General features: G+C 49.6%; 1 protein-coding gene across 1 annotated transcript in view; it reads right to left on the bottom strand.

Annotated features, from left to right (window-relative positions):
• Positions 1-17712, bottom strand: part of LOC144785737 (selenide, water dikinase 2-like) — a 33850-nt gene extending 16138 nt beyond the window's left edge. The window contains exons 1-7 of the mRNA XM_078664526.1: positions 17358-17712; positions 11632-11735; positions 11441-11548; positions 10902-11056; positions 7676-7766; positions 6542-6641; positions 2429-2641 (exon numbers count right to left, since the gene is read on the bottom strand). Of these exons, the coding sequence (XP_078520652.1) occupies positions 2429-2641; positions 6542-6641; positions 7676-7766; positions 10902-11056; positions 11441-11548; positions 11632-11727 (763 nt within the window). The 5' untranslated portion in view covers positions 11728-11735; positions 17358-17712. The remainder of the gene's footprint in view (positions 1-2428; positions 2642-6541; positions 6642-7675; positions 7767-10901; positions 11057-11440; positions 11549-11631; positions 11736-17357) is intronic.
• Between the last annotated feature and the right edge of the window lie 2938 nt (positions 17713-20650).

Here is a 20650-nt window from a genome sequence, read left to right as displayed (position 1 = left end):
GGGGCACCCTCTTCTTCTTCAACGGGATGACGTAGGGGTCCACCGGCTCCGAAGTGATCTTCCGTTTATAGAGTGTCAGCTTGCCGGTGGCAGCATCGATGAAATGCTCTGAATCGTCTTCCGATTCGAGTACACGACGTGGAAGAGGGTCAGGCAGCGAGGAACCCTGTTTCGGAGCCGATTTCGTCGAAAACGCTTTCGGCGCCTCCTTAGGTGGCAAGAGAAAAAGGAGTTTCCCAGAAGGCTTAGCCGGAGCGTCCTTTTGCGGCTGCGGTGATGGCATCGGAGCCGATGGAGCAAAGGCTTTCTCCCTGATTCTCTGCAGTGACTCCGCAATGGGGGACGGTACACTGCCAGTGGGTTTCGTCGCCGACAAGGATGCTTTGAGCGGTCCCTCGGATCCGACGTCCTCGCGGGCCTTGTGCGGTTTGGGCGCGGAAACCTTCTTCGGCTCCTCCGAATCTTGAGGCCGGGGCGCAGACTTCTTGGGCGTAGCCTCTTTGGAGCCGACCTTGGCGGGCTTGGACGGCGCCGGAGCCGCTGATCCGTGCCGACCATCTTTCTTGGGGGCCCCTTCCTCGGGCGTCGGCTTCGATTTCGGAGCATCGGAATCGACAGACTTCCTCGGCTTCTGCGGACCGGAGGTCGACGGAGCCGACGGGGTGACGGGCACCGACTTCTTCACAGGCACGGCAGCCATCTTAGGGACACTCGAGTCCTTTGGTTTCAGTTTCGATTTCGGGTCGGCCATTTTAGGTGTTGACGACCCCGACGGTTTCAGTTTCGGTTTCGAAACATCGCGCCCAGCAAGTGAGTCCGTAGCCGGGCCCGAAGGCGGGGCTGTGGCTTGCGGCAACGGGTCCAGGGTAAGGCCGACAGGCGATCCCGTGTCCCGGTCGGTATCCTCGAAACTTTCGGGGCAGAGCTCGTCCGCAGAGCTGTCCGCCGCGGCCCCATAAATCTCATCGTCGTCTCCTACCTCTTCGACGTATTCGAGGGCCTGACCCGCGACTCCGTCGTCGTCTCCCGGATCCGCCTCGACCTCCGTCTGTGATGGGGAGATTTGTAGAAGGTGACCCTGGACCTCTTCTTCCGGGTCGCCGAAGATGTTCTCCGGATCTGGGGCCGCTTGCCTAGCTTCCAAGCGCACCGCGCGCCGAAGCTTGAGAGTTTTCTTGGAGCGGAACTGTGCACAGGCCTTGCACTTGCCGTCGTCGTGGTCCGGTGAAAGGCACTTGTTACACACAGGGTGTAGATCGATGTGTGGGTACTTGGACCCACAGAGCGGGCAGTACTTGAACGGGCTCCGCTCCATGTCCGTAAAGGCTTGCTGTCGTGTCGCGATGAGAAGGCCTCAAAGTTTAGAAAGCGAAGAAAACTCCGCTTATTCCGGCTTCAAGAGACGGAAGACTCGAGACCGAGCGCAGACAATACCGACGCAAGAAAATCGAGGCCTTTTGGCCGGTAAAAGATAGTTTTACTTGGTTCCGACAGTAAGACGTCGAGACCACATCCGAACCCAATGGCGGAAAAAAACAATCTGGGGATGGAGCCGATGCCCATGCGCACTGTAGTCCAGGGGAGGAGCCACCTATCTCAGGATACTTCGAAGACTCTTCCAGGACAACAATGTGCAATCATCCGAGCCCAACACTAGGCGGCGATCTAATGCTAAGATATGAATTTAGCAGCCCACATGCCTCGAACATTAACATTTTCTTTGAGTATTCACACCTAGGTTATGATGACTGCTTTCAGGTGCTCTTTCACACTGTCCCGATGAAGACCCTACATTAAGGATTGAAGTACCTAGGACTTTCTTTGGGGTCGAAACGTTGACTACAACACACTGTTCATACAAGCTTTGATGACTGAAATTCTTGATCAGTCTGTTATAGGTCGGACGGGTTCTAATATGTAAATTTAATGTATATGTCACATTATCTCCCCTTTCAATCTCCCTCACTCACTTTGACCCAGAACACCCCACCTATTCCAGAGCACCAATGTTGCATACATAATCATGTTCCGCGTGTTTGAACAACTGCTTGGTCTACAAAAAGTGATTGATGCTTTTAAAATAAATTGCATCCACTGCGAAACTTGAGATGAAAGCCACTATATTTTTTTTCTCATTGTTTAAATTGTTGCTACTCTGACCAATTGTTTATTGTACTGCGTTTTGACCCGGGTCAGGTAGAACTTCGGGTAACCCCATTGATACGTAACACCCAGTCTACAGGTGACCCACATGGTTGGCGTTTAAGTCACAGCGGTAGCCCGTACAAAAGGAGGCAGCAAGGGTGGCGGGCGCTGCCCAAGCAGATACTACATAATACATTGTCACTCTTCCAACAGAAAGCCTCCTGTGCCTTACAACAGTGCATCATACTCCAGCACCAGTGCAGTTTTTGTTCAGAGTGCTTACCAGACGTCTCAGGCGAGGTGCCATGGAGGAGCTTGAAGCGGTTCCCACATGCTTTGGTAATAGCGGCCATCTTGGCGATGATGGGCAGGTTGTGGATGACAAAGGACACTTCATTGTGCTGCTGCTTCGCCAGATTCTGCGCGTGACCCAGAATGCCAAAGCCGGTGATGTCGGTGGCAGCGTGAGCGTTGAACGTATGCATGAGGCCTGCAGCTGATAGAGAGAGCAGAGGGGTCACGTGCAGCCTATATGCGCCCAATACCAGCGGCACTTTACCTTTGGACTTCGGAGGACCCTACTGCAACTTGAGGGTCGGACCCCAAGTGAGCTCTACAATTGTAGAAAACAAAAAAACTCACAGAAACAAGTACACACTATATGACATTAGCACACTTCTCTCCAAGTTTAAATATGAAAGCAACAACACACCAGCTCGACCCGTGTCATTCACAAATCAGTGGGTAATCGGAGCTCCCAGAAGTAGTAACTAGACTCACATGGACCTCAGACACGGGGCAGCAATCAAGACTGGCAAGGACAAAGCTGGAGATCATGCAGGGTCTTGGTGCCACAGACGCGGGGGGGATTAAAGCTAGAAAGACCCCATGCTTGCTATGCCAAAGTGCATACTGCCTAGTGGGAAGCAGCACTGACTGGACATAGCTCAGCACTGCTGAGGTGCAGACACGCCCCTTTCCAATAGAAGAAGTGCAGGTGCTTGGAGTCCAAGTGCCGTAAGAAGTACAACAGCGGATGGGCCTTTTGGGCAGTCTGTGTACACAAAGATTACTGAGAGCTTGGAACACTGGCTCCCAGAGACCAGAAGCAATAAAAAGTGTCTTTCTACTCAGCAGCCGACTAGTTCAGGTTGGAGCGTTTTTAAATATAAACAGCGACAGCGCATTCCCGCATGTGTAGTCCTGAACTAGCCATCAGCGTCTGATTAAAAACATGGCTTAAGATTCTTTTTTTTTTAAATTTAACTATTGATTGAATACAAATATCAACTACAGTGGCGAGACAATACAGTAAACTTCAAGTATTGTACTTTACTTTTTTTTTTTAGTAGAAGAAACAAGAGTTGTAAAGTAATCTATCTCAAAATGCTTGTGATTGGCAAGAGAGAATAGAACAGGTGCAGCAGACCCTTGGAGGTCGTGGGCCAGAGGCTAAGATTCGCTGCCGTCAACTAACAACTGGACACCCAATAAAGAGACCCAGAAACAGGGCTTCCAGCAGCCAAGTATAGAGGAATCCTGATCCGGGATAGCAGGGTGAGGTGCGCGTTTCTAACTACAGCTCAAGGCCAGCAGCAAGCAGGTCTCCGGCTCCTGTGTAAATAATGCTCAACATTCAAGTGTTCAACAACTCGCCGGTGTGGGCTTAGTCACTATTTAAAGCCGCCGCCTGCTGCTGCAATAACGCAACGAGGGGCTCTTGAAAATAAAATGATCTTCTGCTGTCATCCCTGACATTATATATTGCATCAGATCACAAGGACTGAGGAGGCCAAGATTCTACTGCCTCGAACCAGGAGCATTCCTACTCCCACCGAGTGTCCCGCAGCTCAAGAGCAGGCAAGCCCACTAGCCCTTGGCGTCCACTCTTCTTTTCTGGGTTCAAGTGGGAGCAGGTCTTGCCTGGCAGTCGCTCTCCACGGGTAAACAGCAGGCTAAATCCTTCTTCGGAGTTCCAGTCCTTTGGCTCAGCAGGTGCAGTCCTTGTTCTGTTTTCCACAGGTCCATCAGTGTTCTGAAGACTGTATCCAGCTGCGCCACGTATGCCTGGCACTAGCTTGTTGGTGGAGGGAAGACTCCCCAACCAATAGGTAAATGGTTCCCATGGGCAAACCTACCCACGATGACATTTCCTGGTGTTTGGCCCTGAACAATCCCACAATGGCCTGACTCTCACAATCCAACAGGGCAGATCTTTCTTTCCTTAGTCAGAGCTCTGGGCACACCCATGAAGTGTGTAAGGAAATGCGGAACTGGGCCTTGCGAAACTAGTCTGGGGGCAGGTGCTTCCCCCGCTGGGCGAGGTGTTGCTCTGGCTACTTAAAGAATGCTTGGGGCAGGCCCAAGTATGGGTACATCTGCCTCGGACAGGGGCAATCCCACTGAAGTTGTAGGGTTGGTGGCCACGTTGCCCTGGGCCATCCTGTTAGAAGGTCATACACCCGCCCAGCCAAGGTCGTTTTGTTCCCTTTCCTGGGAGTAATTTATATGTTCCAGTAGGCCACCAGGTGACAGTTGGGAAGGACCTCAGAAAGGGCTACTAGAGGCTTTATGTAGGAAAATGCTGTAATTTAAAAAAACAACAAAAAAAACCTCAACTTTACCATTAGATTGGATTTTAAATTCGTATTCATTAGAGTCCCTGAATCAAGAGTCTGGCTATTCCCAAGCAAAAGGTACACATTAGAAGGTGTTTTAAGGTAACCCAGCGCTTTTCTATAGGAGGGCAAGACTTGCCGCAACGAAAAAACAGCGTTGGAGATTTTTCGCTGCCAGGACATGCATAACATGACCAACGTTTTTAAACACCAGACATCCGGCCTCCGGGGATTTGGGGCAACTTACCAGTACTTAAAAAAAGAAGGTTTAGCTCTGGCACTAGGTATCATTTCCAGGCTGAATTTGCAGTTTGGCACAGCAAAGCTAGACCGCAGCGACCGGTCCAGAGTCACGTTTTCACTGGTTACTTTACTGGTGGCGCAGCAGCAGCGCCAAGTCACTAGTCACATTGAACTTCCAGGCCCTGGGTGCACTTTGTACCATTCACTAACCTATAGGTCATTTAAATATGCTAATCAGGTATTAGCCAACTGTACATCTACTTTATGGGCCAGGTCAGACATTGTAATGTAAATAAAACTTGTAGAGCGCAGCTAGTGCACGATAGAGTCTTGGCGCTATAGAAAACTGTGACAAGCGAGGCGGAGGTGGAGTTACTGCTAGAGACGAGAACTAAAGCTTTTATCCAGCTTGGGTAAATAACCAGGTTTTTAGGCCCTTTCTGAAACTAAACCACAAAGGTGCTGTTTTTAGGGCAAATGGCAATTGATTCCAGAGCACTGATGTTGTCCTAAAGAAACTTTCACCTCCCCATGTAGCCTTCTTAGATGGTGGCACCATCATATTCTTTGCCAGAGCTGATCGTAGAGTTCTTGCTGGCGTATACCAGTTCAATTTGTTCTTAAATTGGTCTGGCCCCAGCCCGTGCAAGGATTTAAAAGCCAAGCAGAGGGCCTTGAATTTACATCTTTGTCTGACTGGCAGCCAATGCCGTCTTCCGACGGCTTCTCTTGCCGATTCGTTTTTTGGAATTTTAAAAATGAGGCGAGCTGCCGCATTCTGTAAAATCTGAAGTCTGTTAACAAGACCTGCTGCAAGAGTGAGATAAAGACTGTTACAATAGTCAATCCGTGTAAAGACCATTGCAAAGGTCCCTGCTTTTAAAAGTTCAGCCGGTATATATTTTTTGATCTTATTAATCAACCTTATGGAGCAGAAGGACGCATATGTTATTTTGCTAATTTGTTCTTTGGATTTAAGTTCACTATCGATTATAATACCTGGGTTCTTTACCTTGGTTGAGTGTGTGGGCAGTGCGTCCAGCTCTGGCGGCCACCAGTCCGGAGTCCAGAGGGAGGGTTTGTTGCCAAAGATGATAACCTCGGTCTTTGAGGCATTCAGCTTCAAGTAATTTATGTCCATCCATTCGCTCACCTTTCTAATACAAGCACTGAAAGCCACTCCAGGGCTATTTTCCCCGTCTGTCAGAGACACCACAATTTGGGTCTCATTTGCATAAGAGGCTACGGTAAAACTGGCACTCCAGCAACCTAGTGTTCAGAGTCAGCATTAAATCTAGCAAAAAGTAAAGGGCCTTTTATCACTCACATTTTTTACTATATAGAGAAGTCCAACAGGTTTGCTTCTTGCATAGCGCCGCAGACAGACCCACAAACGCCAGACCAAATGCAGAATATATACACAGCGAAAAGAACACAAATGAGGACAAACGAGCATCCACGCACACATCAAAGCTAACACACCAGCGCTTGAAGGAGGAGTCATCTCAAGCTGTGGCAGCTCTCGATTCGCTTACCAGTGCGGTTCAGAGTGGCCATGCTGTGCATGGCTTCCTGGTAGGCCAGCTCCACTTCCTCCTCAGAGACCACCAGCTTGATCTTGTTCCACCGCTCAGGCTGAAGAAGCAGAAAACAGGAACTGTTATTAGGCAAAAGAAATGTGCATGACTAATGTGAGCAGGACGGCCGGAAAGAATGCCAGTCTGCGCCTCAGTGTCATCACCATATGCCTGTCCCTAGACAGGACTCTCAGTGTCACACACCAACCACAACTATTCTCCTGACGGAAGAGAGGTGTGGGGTCAGTGGGCGCTCCACCCAGTGCCATCAACCTCTCGGACAGGGGTCAGCCCAGTAGGACCAATGACCTTCGGGGGCGGAGCGCTGGAGGCTCCAAGGATGCTGGGATCCAAGAGGCCGGTTTCTACGTGATGGCACGGCACTCCAAGGGCTGGTGGCAGCGCACTAATGCCACCACTGAAGTAGCCTTCGGTGAAAGGAAGGGCACCGAGGCCCTTAGTATGTGCTCCCACCTGTGAATCCTAAACAGGAGCCAGTACTGCACCTACAGAGAAGTGGGAGGTGCCTAGTCCACCCGTGTGTTGTGAACGGTCCATGGATGGTTTTATTTAGTATACAAACCTCCCCCACACAGTGATCCCTCATCACTGGGGTCGCCCTGCACTACCAACACAAGGATGCTAGAAAGCCTCTGAGAGCTTGGGGGGGGGGGGGAGATAGGTATATTAGCAGCCTCTAGAGGCATTCACTGCTGTTAAAATGTTATTTAGCCAGGATGTCCAATATTTTAATTCTAATATTGTGGTTACAACGTACAAGGCCAAAAGGCAACTCCCACATTCCTCAACAGGGCCTGGTTTCAGTTTGTCAATTTTGCTACCCAAACTCTAGTCATACAGGCCGGATTTACCACACCAGCATCCAGAACACAGTTCCACTGAAGAGCCCTGGGGAGGCTGCAGAAGGGCGGGCAGTGTCGCAGACTGCTGGGTCGGTAGGTTTCATGGGGGTACAGGTCTCACTCCAGGGTTGAGGACAGTTTACCCTCCAAAGATCACGCTCTCCAGCTACCTGCTCCCTCGCGGTGACAACAGGACGCGGGGCTAGATTTCACTCACTTAAATACTCACATTGTCCAACCACTGATGGGCGTTGACTGCCACCTGCGTACCGAGAGGCTTGGTCAGCACCAGCACATCTCCGGGGACTGCGTTTTCAGGCCTGTAGAGAAAAGGAAGCATCTCCTTACTTATCCTTCAGAGGCAGCGACTTACTGACACCCCACAGAGACACAGCCACCACAAAACTCCTCCCACCACAGGTGTACAGTAACTAAATGCCTCATCGTGTGCGTGCAGTGCCACTGGTGAAAGCAAGGGTATAACCCCCTACCCGTGTACGCAAGGACAAGACAAGCCTGATGAAAGTTATAACATGAGGTCCTTTCCCTCACTGTGTGCAGCAATGCAGTATATCAGCAACGCATACAATGGCACAAACTGGCATCAGCCCCCGTGCTCACACGCATCGGGCATTGGACACCACCAGTGCACACAATGAAAGGAGTCCCACCCACATGTGCAAGGGCACGCACACCACCAGTGCAAGTGATCGCAGGAGTATCCCCCCCCCCACACACACACACGCAGTGATACAGAATGCCACCTGCGCAAATGATAATACACAAAAGAGCGACCCAACATTCCCTAGCGAGCTTTGGTAACAGTAAAGTAGGTAAAAGTGCCAACGAGGGATTCACTTGGAAGCAATGTTAAGGAGGCACTTCTTACTGAGAGATGCCTCTAAGTGATATCTCAAACTGGATATTACTTAATATATAGAACATGATTTGGTGGTGTTGCAATTAGAGAAACGTTTCGCAATGGACTGAAAACCATTTATATTGAAGCTTTTGATACAGCAAGCTATGCAATTATTACACTTATAGTGACCTAAGATGGGAGAAAAAAATCTGTTGGACGGTTGGTCATGGGGGCTCAACATATGCTTTAGCCAATCCATCTCCAAGATTAGATCCTCTTGAACACAAGCAGTGGTTTCTCACTGAACTTGGGATCTCCTGACAAGAAATTCTAGTGTTTGCAAATAAGTTAGATTTTTCATACCTTGCAGGACAACAGGCACTTGCAATGCAATAGGTCTCGCATTTACGAGAGGCTGAGCAATTGGAATTGCAAATTACAATGCCAATAGCTTTAACTCTCGCTCTGTGAGACCTATTGCATTGCAAACGCAATTTTTAGAACGCACCCCATGCTGCGCTTTCACGTTAATGTCGGCCAGCCACTTTTAGATGAGCAGAGTCTAAAGAAAGGGGCGTGGCCGACACTAAAGTAAAAACGTGGTATGGGGCGCTTTTACCCCCCAAAACAAAGCATACGTTTGTTAAGTTGACAAACGGATGCTTTTTTAGGTCTCGCCTGTCGATGCGCATGCGCATCGAGCTTGCGAGACTATGGGGGCTCATCGACTCTTTATCTAACTTGCAAGGAATCGTGGCGATTCCTTGCAGTGCCCGTGACTTTTAAGCTCAATGCGCATGTGCATTGAGCTTAAAAGCGTGTGCACAGCCGCCCGCATTCCTCCGACACCTTTGAAGTGAAGCTTAGCTTCACTTCAAAGGCCCGGCTTCTTCACACCCACATGCCGCTCTGCCCCGCTCCGCCCCCTCCCCTGAGTCATCCTGCCTGCCCAGACTTCTCCTCCCCCCTACTTACATCCCGCTTTCACTTGTTAACTTTACCGCTGTCCGGGTGGTTCCATGTTATTTCTTTAACTACCTGCTCGTGACTGCCCGTCCTCGTGCTGGCACTGTGCTTTCCTCTGTGAACTTTAGGACTTCTCCATATAACTGTGGCATTCCAGAAATTCGTCATTGGAACGCAACGTGCAACGCATTGACCCGACGTTGCTCTTTGATTGCGCACCTAGAAACCTTGACGCGCAAACCAGCTTCATTCTCCTTGGCTGACACACCCAGCAGCCTTTACAGACGGACAACAGCGTGTACAACAGCTTTGTGCCAATACTAACGTGCACACCAGCTTTGTGTCCATTTTATGTACACAGCAGCTCCATGCTCTATCGCTCACGCGCACAGCGACGCTGTGTGCACTTTAATGCTCATTCGCTGGCACGCACAGCACATTTGTGCAAGTATTTGCATGTCTACCCTGCAATCCTTTCGCTGATACGCACAGCTTGATTTTAAAATTGTGTGTATAAGTTACAGTTCACTCGCTGATGCACACAGCAACTCCGCGGCGCTGACGCGCACAGTTGGATTTTAAATTGCGTGCCTACTTTACAGTTTACTCACTGATGCGCACAGCAGCTCCATGCTTTCTTGCAGACTCGCACAGCAGTGCCCAGTGCAGACTTTTACGTTCTTTCGCTGACACGCAGAGCACTTTTGTACAAGTATTTGGTCGTCTACCCTGCAATCTTTTCGCTGATACGCACATCTTGATTTTAAAACTGCGTGTCTAGTTTACAGTTCACTCGCTGATGCGCACAGCAACTCTGCTGACGCGTTTAGCTGGATTTTAAATTGCGTGCCTACAGTACAATCGCACAACACTTTAGTACAAGTATTGCGTTTCTACTCTGCAATCTTTTCGCTGATGCGCACAGCAACTCTGAGTGCAGTCTCTTTCAATCGCTGACACACACAGCACGTTCCCATCTAATTGTGTGTATACAGTACAACATATTATATCCTATGTCTTCATTAACAATATAGTGTATCTGTACTGAATATATATCCAGCATTTCAGACTGCATTTCAGAGCTTTTAGAAATGTTTATGGCTTTTTTTTTTTGAAATTCTTTAGCATTGGCTACAGGAAACAAAAATGCTAAAGATTTACAAAAAAAAAAAAAGCCATAAACATTTCTAAAAGCACTAACTCTAATGCTGCGAGACCTATTGCATTTTCAATGCTTGTTTTGGTAAAAGTGCCCATGCGGTGGTTTGACTTTAATAGCGGCCACGCCCCTTTCTTTAAACTGGGCTCATCTAAAGGAAGGAGAGGGGCGTGTCCGACATTCAAGTGAAAGCGTTGTATGGGGCGCTTGTAATTGATAACACCCATAAGAGTTGTTTTTGTCAAAAGACATTCTCTGGTTGAATGTATGAAGGTAGGTACAGAGTATGTTGGCATACAGTGCAAACGGGGCATGAGCCCCCCGCCAACATGTGAAACACCAGCACAAGTGATGGCACTAGATACTACAACCCCCCCCAAAAAGAAATAAAACCCACATGCCAGGACACAGGGGCCACCATTAGTGCAAACAAGGGCACGAGGATGGCCCTGCTAGAAGTTCACTCACATGATGAACTCGCTTGGCTGACACACAACGGTAGCGACGCCTCCAATGATGATCCAGGGGTTGTACACCGTCTGTCCACCAGTGACCGAGGTCCCGCCCTCCTCAGCAGCATCACGGAAGCCCTTCACCATCAGCGGCATGATCTTATCCCTCTCCTAGAAGAGTGAGAAATCCAATGACCAGAACTAGAATACACTTGAGATGGCAAGTGGCTTAAGACCATCCTGAGGGACCACCGAACCCCCCCCTGCTCCCCCTCCCACCACCACCACCCCACACCAAACCACAGAACCAAGGAAATGCTCAGCCACAAGCCAGGCCATAGGATTAAAGAAACCAGACCGAAGGCTTCACCATATAAATGAAGAGACAAACAGGTGCAGGAGTGTATGCCCTACAGAGACTCTCCATCTGTTCTCCCCGCTGCGCCTCCAGAAGGGGTTGTTAAAAGGGCACACCATATGCCTCCGGCCAGGGGCCCCCCTTTCCTCCTAGTTCTGTCTCCCCTATCCCCCAAGTGTCGCTGTGCTTCACCTCACCTCTTCGCTCATCTTCTGGCTGACACTGAGCAGCATCAGCATGTTGTCGCACTCCGTGATGCCCATGGCATACAGGTCGCTCAGCACATTGGCACAGGCAATGCGACCCTAACAGGGAGAAGAAGGGGTATTAGACAGGCACAGACCCCCTTCTACCACCCACCCTTGCTCCAGCACTGTCTCCACAGTACCTGCATGTAAGGGTCCTCAACCGAAGGGTAGAAGAAATCGGTGGTCTGCACAAGGGACAGGCCGCCATGCCGCAGAGGAATGACACAGGAGTCCATGCCGATACCTGCAGAAGAAGGGGACAACAATCAAGTTCAAGTTAAGATTTATATAGCGCGCTACTCACCCAGAGGGTCTCAAGGCGCTTGGGAGAGGGGATGTTCGTTACTTATCAAATAACCAAGTTTTTAGTTGTTTTCTGAAGGAGAGGTGGTTCTGTGTGAGGCGAAGGTGACTCAACAATGAGTCACTCTGTGCCAGGACCACGGTCAAGGGAGTCCTCTGCACTAGACCTTAAACATTAAGAGCACAAGAAGCCCTGATGGAGACCCACCCATGGGCGTGGTGATGCCTCTGCTACAGGTCAGAGGGGTCTGCCACATGGGCAGGCCACGCTTACTGCTAAAACAGACAGGACACCATGGGGGCATCACAAATGAAACCTTACATGCTGCAGTATCATCACTGCTGCCAAGGGGCTCCTCCCTCACGGGCGGTGGGCGAGAACCACAGATAAAGGTGGTGGCATCACAGGCCCATGTAAGGCAAGCCGTCCACACGGGCATACCACGCTTTCTGCCAAATCGACCCCCCCCATCATGGTGGCATCAAAACGTAATTTTCTGATCTAATCCTGTATGATTATCTTTGAAGGAAAGATGCTGAATTTCAAGAAAAGCTCATCCTTCCTCAAACCCACATTCACAGCCGGGTAACGCGCCCCCAACAGTCAGCCCAAGTGGTATGAAAATTCCTTGCTGGAGGAAAATGTCCTCCCACACTTGGGAGAGCTTCGCACCAAGAATACTCTGCCCCACTCAAGCACTCTCGGGATGAGACCACTAATGCTTACGGCATGCACCCTCCCCTTGAGAGTCCATCACAGCACCATCTAGAAACCACTGCCAAGCCCTCCTCCACCTTAGCAAGGAGTCTGAACTCAATATTCATGCACTGCTACCCTTCGATAAGTAATCTAGGCCCAAGGATTCAAACTGGCTCTCATTATAAACTGACCTTGCATCCCTTCGAAGCAGTGCCAGGAGACTATACTCCGTGTCATACACACACAAGAATACGACAGAGCACACATTTGTTGACAAAATCGCACCCAATTCAAGATACAAGCACTGCGCAGGACTCCAATGCAAGTTGACCAGTAAAACTCCAAAACTAATGTGCCAGATGGAGATCAAAAGAAAGGGGGGGTGGGAAAACCCAATACACCCTTGCGGGCTTTGGCAGATACTAACAGTTTAAGGTGCCAGCAAGGGAATTTATTAGTCTAGATAATTTTCAGATTCAGACTTGCATTTCAGATCTTACAATAATCTGATCAATCAAATCGATATCTGATATGACTTTAGTCAAGTGATATAGTCAGAGAAAAGATGAACAACACAGGATAATCTTTTTGAAAAAATATTTCTTATTTATATTGCTAAAAAATTCATAGGGTACATATCAACAATTTACGTTGATTGTGATGCTTACAAATGAACAAGGAGTTTGATAATTCATCGCAATCAACGTAAATTGTTGATATGTACCCTATGAATTTTTGAGCAATATAAATAAATATTTTTTCAAAAAGATTATCCTGTGTTTTTCATCTTTTCTCTGACTAAATCCCTTGACTAAAGTCATATCAGATATCGATTTCATTGATCAGATCATTGTAAGAACTGAAATGCGAGAATGGAGATCAAGCACACTTTACACTCACATAATAGCATTATGACACTTGGCCAAGCTTGTCCCTTTATGGTATTTATGAACAGAATCTACGAAGCTGGTTCCAGAAGCAACAAAAACACTGCGCCAACAATACAACTTGCCAACAGACCACAGAGTGAATTGCAAAACTTGCTAAATTACAGCGCTGTGTTTTCTTTGTCTTTGAAATGTATTTCAGTTTCAAAGAAGGTTCAGAGATGGGCTAGCCATTAACTCATCTGGCTAATTAATTACTTTGTGTGGGCTAATGTCAACGTTCACGTTTCTTATTAAGCTGAGACAATCATGTTTTAACCTGTTGTGCAAGTAACCTTGGGTGCTGTTTTAACTCCCCCCACCCCTCTGCACAGCTTGTCCGGTGCAAGGGACTGCTGTCCTGGTTCGCTTCATGTGCTCCTGGTGAGTGTTTTCATCATCGTCCATAGCAAGAGGCAGAGAGCGAGGCATTGGGCATCCTGAAGCAGGTAGACCAGGGACAAACATCCCAAACCGGTGCAATCCTGCAAGAAGCGGGACAAGTGGCCACCCTTCAGACTATATATGATCTCACTTAGCCACAGCCCCCTAAACCCACACCTGATGCAACATACTGAGGACCCAGGGACCTTGAACCCCAAATATCAGATCCTCATAGAATGTATACATGCATGTCAATCACTCCTCTTCCCTACACAAATCGGATGTCAATCCCTGATACATTGAGAGGCCACAGACGGCCCAACGTCCCGCTCTCATGACTACTCGCCAATCTTGAACAAGTCCAAAAACCCCAGGCAAAACCAATCACCATCTCCCCTCTCCCGCTCACACCCACCTCTTCACTATCGACAAACACCCAGACAAAAATCAAAGCAGAGCTAGAAAAGATCTCTTCTTATTACAAGAATACGCTATACCTGATCATTCAGAAGCACCTGGATACATTATCCCCAAGAAGTCGTGTTGCCCCCAGAATACCAGACCAGCACACACTAACACCTAACGACCCAAGCGAGCACTAAATGGACTCCCAGAAGGGGGGTTTGGAATATCTCCTACAGTCATAATAGGCGTCCTGTGTACCCATGCAAACAGCATGGGCTATAAAGGGACATGCTGACACCCACAAGGCACAAATACACGTTGGTCAGATCCTGTTTAAATTAATCTATGTTCCCTACTCCCAGATTACACAACTCTATCCACAACCTCAGATATTGTCCTCAAATCCAAGGAGCTTATAGTAGCCTCCAAACAAGCTACTATAAGAGTGTAGCAGCGTAAAGTAGATTGAAGTGGTGTCGAGTGGAGAGGTGCAAGGTACAGTGCAGTTGCATAAAGTGGTTCAGAGGTGGTGTGTGGCATAGAATGCAGCTTAGATTAGAGTGGCATACAGTGGATTGTTGTAGAGTGCAGGGCATAGAGTTGAGTGTTACAGAGTAAAATGCATTGGCATAGAGCGCAATGGTAATGGTGTAGAGTGCAGTTGAGTGTTGTCGAGTAGATTGCAGTGTGGCGTAGATCGGAGATGTGCACAGTACATTGGTGCGGCCTAGATTGAAGTGGTGTCGAGTGGAGAGGTGCAAGGTACAGTGCAGTTGCATAAAGTGGTTCAGAGGTGGTGTGTGGCATAGAATGCAGCTTAGAGTGGCATACAGTGGATTGTTGTAGAGTGCAGGGCATAGAGTTGAGTGTTACAGAGTAAAATGCATTGGCATAGAGCACAATGGTAATGGTGTAGAGTGCAGTTGAGTGTTGTCGAGTAGATTGCAGTGTGGCGTAGATCGGAGATGTGCACAGTACATTGGTGCGGCCTAGAATGGAGTGGTGTAGAGTGGAGAGGTGCAAGGTACAGTGCAGTTGCATAAAGTGGTTCAGAGGTGGTGTGTGGCATAGAATGCAGATTAGAGTGGCATACAGTGGATTGTTGTAGAGTGCAGGGCATAGAGTTGAGTGTTACAGAGTAAAATGCATTGGCATAGAGCGCAATGGTAATGGTGTAGAGTGCAGTTGAGTGTTGTCGAGTAGATTGCAGTGTGGCGTAGATCGGAGATGTGCACAGTACATTGGTGCGGCCTAGAATGGAGTGGTGTAGAGTGGAGAGGTGCAAGGTACAGTGCAGTTGCATAAAGTGGTTCAGAGGTGGTGTGTGGCATAGAATGCAGCTTAGAGTGGCATACAGTGGATTGTTGTAGAGTGCAGGGCATAGAGTTGAGTGTTACAGAGTAAAATGCATTGGCATAGAGCACAATGGTAATGGTGTAGAGTGCAGTTGAGTGTTGTCGAGTAGATTGCAGTGTGGCGTAGATCGGAGATGTGCACAGTACATTGGTGCGGCCTAGATTGAAGTGGTGTCGAGTGGAGAGGTGCAAGGTACAGTGCAGTTGCATAAAGTGGTTCAGAGGTGGTGTGTGGCATAGAATGCAGCTTAGAGTGGCATACAGTGGATTGTTGTAGAGTGCAGGGCATAGAGTTGAGTGTTACAGAGTAAAATGCATTGGCATAGAGCACAATGGTAATGGTGTAGAGTGCAGTTGAGTGTTGTCGAGTAGATTGCAGTGTGGCGTAGATCGGAGATGTGCACAGTACATTGGTGCGGCCTAGATTGAAGTGGTGTCGAGTGGAGAGGTGCAAGGTACAGTGCAGTTGCATAAAGTGGTTCAGAGGTGGTGTGTGGCATAGAATGCAGCTTAGAGTGGCATACAGTGGATTGTTGTAGAGTGCAGGGCATAGAGTTGAGTGTTACAGAGTAAAATGCATTGGCATAGAGCACAATGGTAATGGTGTAGAGTGCAGTTGAGTGTTGTCGAGTAGATTGCAGTGTGGCGTAGATCGGAGATGTGCACAGTACATTGGTGCAGCCTAGAATGGAGTGGTGTAGAGTGCAGTTGTGTGTTGTCGAGTAGATTGCAGTGGAGTGGCGTACGGTAGAGTATGCATGGCATTACATTACATACACTGCCATTACAGACAACACCCGATGTTGTACCAGTGACTTTAAATGCACAGCAAATGTGACGAGATAAGAACAAGATTTAAAGGCCCGCTTACAGAATGCGAGTTTGTGGAAGAATACAGTAAACATGGTAGGGCCACCAAGGGTACAAACTGAAGCTGGACAGCCTAAGGCAAATAAAGCACACACGTGTGTTACAAGCCACAGGTCAGCAGCGGGTGGGACGTATTCCTAGGTCAGCTTTATGAATGTCCTCAAGGTGTCTTTAGCCAAGCTCCGCTGTCTGAGACCTGAAAAGGAGCTCTGACTATTCGGCCGAGTGACTGGTCAGTCACCAGCGCCTTGAGACCCTCAGGGGTGAGTGGAGCGCTTTACAACTGCTGATTGATTGACAAGCAGCCAGGGCTGCACCCCACCCCTCTCAGACAGAGGAGGGAGCTCCACAGGTGGGAGAAGAAGCCTCAGGGGTGGATAGGAATGAGGGGTCTGTGCTCCTGCAGAGCCCCCCCAGGGGGGTGAAGGGTGCACAGGGGTGACTGCAGAAACAGCCACACCAAGACAGCGTGGAGAGAGGGGGGGGCTCTCTGCAGCTAAAACAAGACATGCAAGTGATTCATTGTTGACCGTTCAATTATTTAAAATCATTACAGTAAAAAATCTAAAATTGAAGCCCCCCCCTTTGCCCAACCAACATATTGTCAAGTCTGTGGTGGAAGCCAGGCCACCATGGGGAAAGAGGAAAACTCAGCCTGCCGTGACGTCATGAGGGCGCCAGCCCACTCCGGCGTGACGTCATGAGCACGCCATGACGCACACACGTGCTCCGCAGGGGTCAGACTCAGGAGAACGTGCGGTCACGTGACCCCCGGCGGCCAATCCGAGCGCTGCTCGACCCCTACCTCGGACAGCGCCCGCTTGACGTCACAACGGCCCTTGGAGCACCTGTCACGTGACCCCGTCTGCCCAATCAGCGGCCGCACAGCCCTCGCTCAGCGCCCCCCGCCGTTGCTCACTCACCCAGCGTGGGAGCCGGGAAGCCCCCGCCCCCGGGCACCTCCTCGGGCGGCGCCGGCTGCGTGAGTCCCGCCAGGAGGCCGAGCAGCGTCTCCTGCGGGACCTTGCAGCCTCAGCCCTTCAGCTCCGAGAAGGAGGTGAGGCGGAAGGTGTCGGGGAGCCCCAGCTGCGCCGGGGCCCAGGGCGGCCGCGCCCCGCCGGGGGGCGCCGCCTCGCACAGCCGCAGGCCCGCCAGAGACATGATGATCCGAGCGGTGAGGAGCGTGGACTGGAGCCGGGGGCACGGTCCCAAAGCACAGCGGCCTGCGCGCACGGGATTGGACGGCTCCAAAGACAGCCTCCAATGGGCGGGCTCCGGTCTGTTCACTCGCTCCGTGCGATTCGCTGCCGGAAGGAGGCTCTTCAGGTGCGATTGGTGCAGCGCCTGGAAGGCGTGCCGGCGCGAGGAGTCAGCTGCTGATTGGCTGATCTGTGAAAGGGCTGCTCCCAGTCCTCTTTCTCAGTCGATGCTGAACCCGGAAGAGAGGCCGAGCGCGGCGGCCATCTTTAAAGTCTCAGCAGCACGCGGGCCAGGCACGAGGTTCCTCAGCTGGGTCAAAGGTTAAGGGTGCTGGAGCACTTTATACCAGGGAAAGAACATTGCAGACAAGAGCTTCTCATATATTTGTTAAAGAGACGCTGACATCAGTGGCCTATTGCGGGGCATCGCTGGTGCAGTGGAGATGTATTTATTTATACATTCTTATATAGCGCGGACTTTACCCGAAGGTGTCAGAGGCTTCACAATAGGAACAGAAATTAAACATTATGAGAAACATTACAAAAGAACAGATTACAAAAGCATACGTTACGTTACATAAGGTAATAGTGACAATTGTGAGCAAACAAAATACATGAGGTAGTAAAAATTGTGAGCAGACAAAAATACATGAGGTAGTCAAAAGTGCACAAGAGGAAAAGGTGACAAGTGTGCAGTTATAAGAGAAAACAAAGTATAATTTGAGGTATAGTACTGCAATAAGTGCTAGACACTCAGGCACAAAAACAAGCGTTACGTAGGCAAAGGTGGCACTTGTGCAAGTATCAAAGGTAAAAACATGTGAGACGTAGCGACCGTGTGTTACAAGGGCAGAGTGGTGTGTGCATGTTACACAAGGGCACCGAACACAAGTACATGGAAAATACAGCAAAAAGAAAGGCAGACACTCCAACCACAGGAATACACTGGGAAGGCACTTCCATGGTCATGGAAAGTAGAAATTTTCAGTAGTGGGAAGTCTTCCTCCAATAACATGAGGACGTGAATTACTTTTGGAGGTGTCTCTGGAGGAGGAGAACTTTGAGGTCCCTTTTGAAGGCCTGGGAGGAGGCGGTAGTCCGGAGCTGAGGCGGAAGTGAGTTCCAGATTCTCACTGCGTTGCCAGAAAAGGATTGGGCCATTGTTCTCTCCTTCTTGAAAGTGGGAGGTTCAAGTAGAAGATTCTCCGCATTGCGTGAAGGTCTAGAGCCTCCAGAGAGTTTCAGTTTATTCGCCAGGTAGCGAGGAGAGGAGTAGAGGCTCACCCCATGCCTTCAGCATTGCTTCTGCTCTTTATTTTATTTTATTTAATGCATTTTTATAAAGCATGCCATAGAATCAAAGCGACGTAAGCATAATGCACACAATCTCAGGCACAGACTGTACAAGCAAAAATATGAATATATATGACAAATTTTACAATGACTAAAGAACTTCCTGGCGAAAAATAGCAGGCCATAGAATCAAAACAACGCAGGTCTAACTCTCTCTCCTGGTAGTCTCGGCTGGCACGTCCATGCCCGTTCTCCTGGCTTGTGGTAGTTTCCGTTTACCATTTTGGCGTGTGGCGCAGTTTCCTTGCTTGCGGTGGCGTCAGCCACTGGGGCGTGCATACACAGCGCATGGTCCCATGCCCTTCGAGGGCCGTGCAGCTCGTTGGCTTGGTTCCTCGATGCAGTAAGTCCTTGGATCCAATTGGACTCTTGGCAGCTTTCTTGGCTGAGGCAGCATTGGGCTTCCTGTGGCGGTTAACAGTCTCTCCCCCTCCCACATGTCAGGCAGCCACCTGCATATGGCCCTAACTTAGGGAACCTCTGCTTCAGCTTGGGAGATGGGGGACAGCTCAAGTCCTTCAGGGGGAAATGTGGGTGCAAACAAGTCTGCGTCTCGGCAGTAGACCTTGTGAGGCAGATTTATGAGGCTCTTGCGCCTCCGTAATGTGACGCAACGGCGGCGCAAACAATGCGCCCTATTTACAACGTGACGCATCTAGGAGATGCGTCACGTTGGAAACCCCTGTGCCATAAGGAGGCGTTCCTGCGCAGGGGGGGCGTTCCTGCGCAGGAACGCCTCCTAAAAGTGGCTGAGTGAAATCTATGAGATTTCACTCAGTCACTTTCTACGTCAATTCCCTACGCCTGCTTGAAGCAGGCGTAAGGGTGACGCACCATACATTGAACAGGTGGCCCCTGTGCATTGCAGGAGTCATGTCGCACTTGCGACATGACTCCTGCAATGCGCCGCCCGTGCGCCGAGAGATGCGTCACGCATCTTCACTGCCTTGCACCATGGTGCGCCGCATCATAAATGCGGCGCACCATGGGTGGCGGAGCAGTGGCGCACTGTGGCGCATGTTAACTGGCGCATCCCTGGGGATGCGCCAATTAACATAAATCTGCCCCTTTGTCTCTGCCCACTTCTTTTTGACGCTTGTCCTTCAGGCATGTGGCAGCCTTGAGTGCAGGCTGGTCTGCCACGTCCTCCCAACCCCACTCTTCACACATTTAGGGGAGTCCACATTGATTTCCTGGGGGGAGGTTTGGGTCCCTCCAGGTTCGTGACACTTGTGGAGCTTTTTTGCTATGCCGCAATGAGGTGTGTTCTGCAAGGTCTTAGATACATGCCAGGTTCACAGTACTTTGTGCACATATCTGCTTTGTTGGGGGTTTTTCCTTTGCTCACATGCTTACTTTGTTAAGGTGCAGTTCAGCGGGTTGCTGCTAGTAGTCTTTAATTACTCGGACCCACGTGGCTGAAGATGCAGATGCGTGGCACGTAAATGCGCTGGATCTGCAGGGTGGCTCTGTCTTGTGCACAGACCTTATTTACATTCAGCAGAACTCACTGGCAGACAGATTACAACCAACAGCTAGTTTGTGATGGGTATTTAAATATTTGCTTTCTATTTAAAAAGTAACCAACAACTTTAAAGCATAGCGCACTGAAGGTTGGATTTCCAGAAGACACATTTTCATTGGGGTTGTAACGCTCCAGTCTT

Source organism: Lissotriton helveticus, chromosome 10 (assembly GCF_964261635.1).
Source record: "Lissotriton helveticus chromosome 10, aLisHel1.1, whole genome shotgun sequence".
Taxonomy (NCBI): domain Eukaryota; kingdom Metazoa; phylum Chordata; class Amphibia; order Caudata; family Salamandridae; genus Lissotriton; species Lissotriton helveticus.
This window is presented reverse-complemented; position numbering and strand designations above follow the sequence as displayed.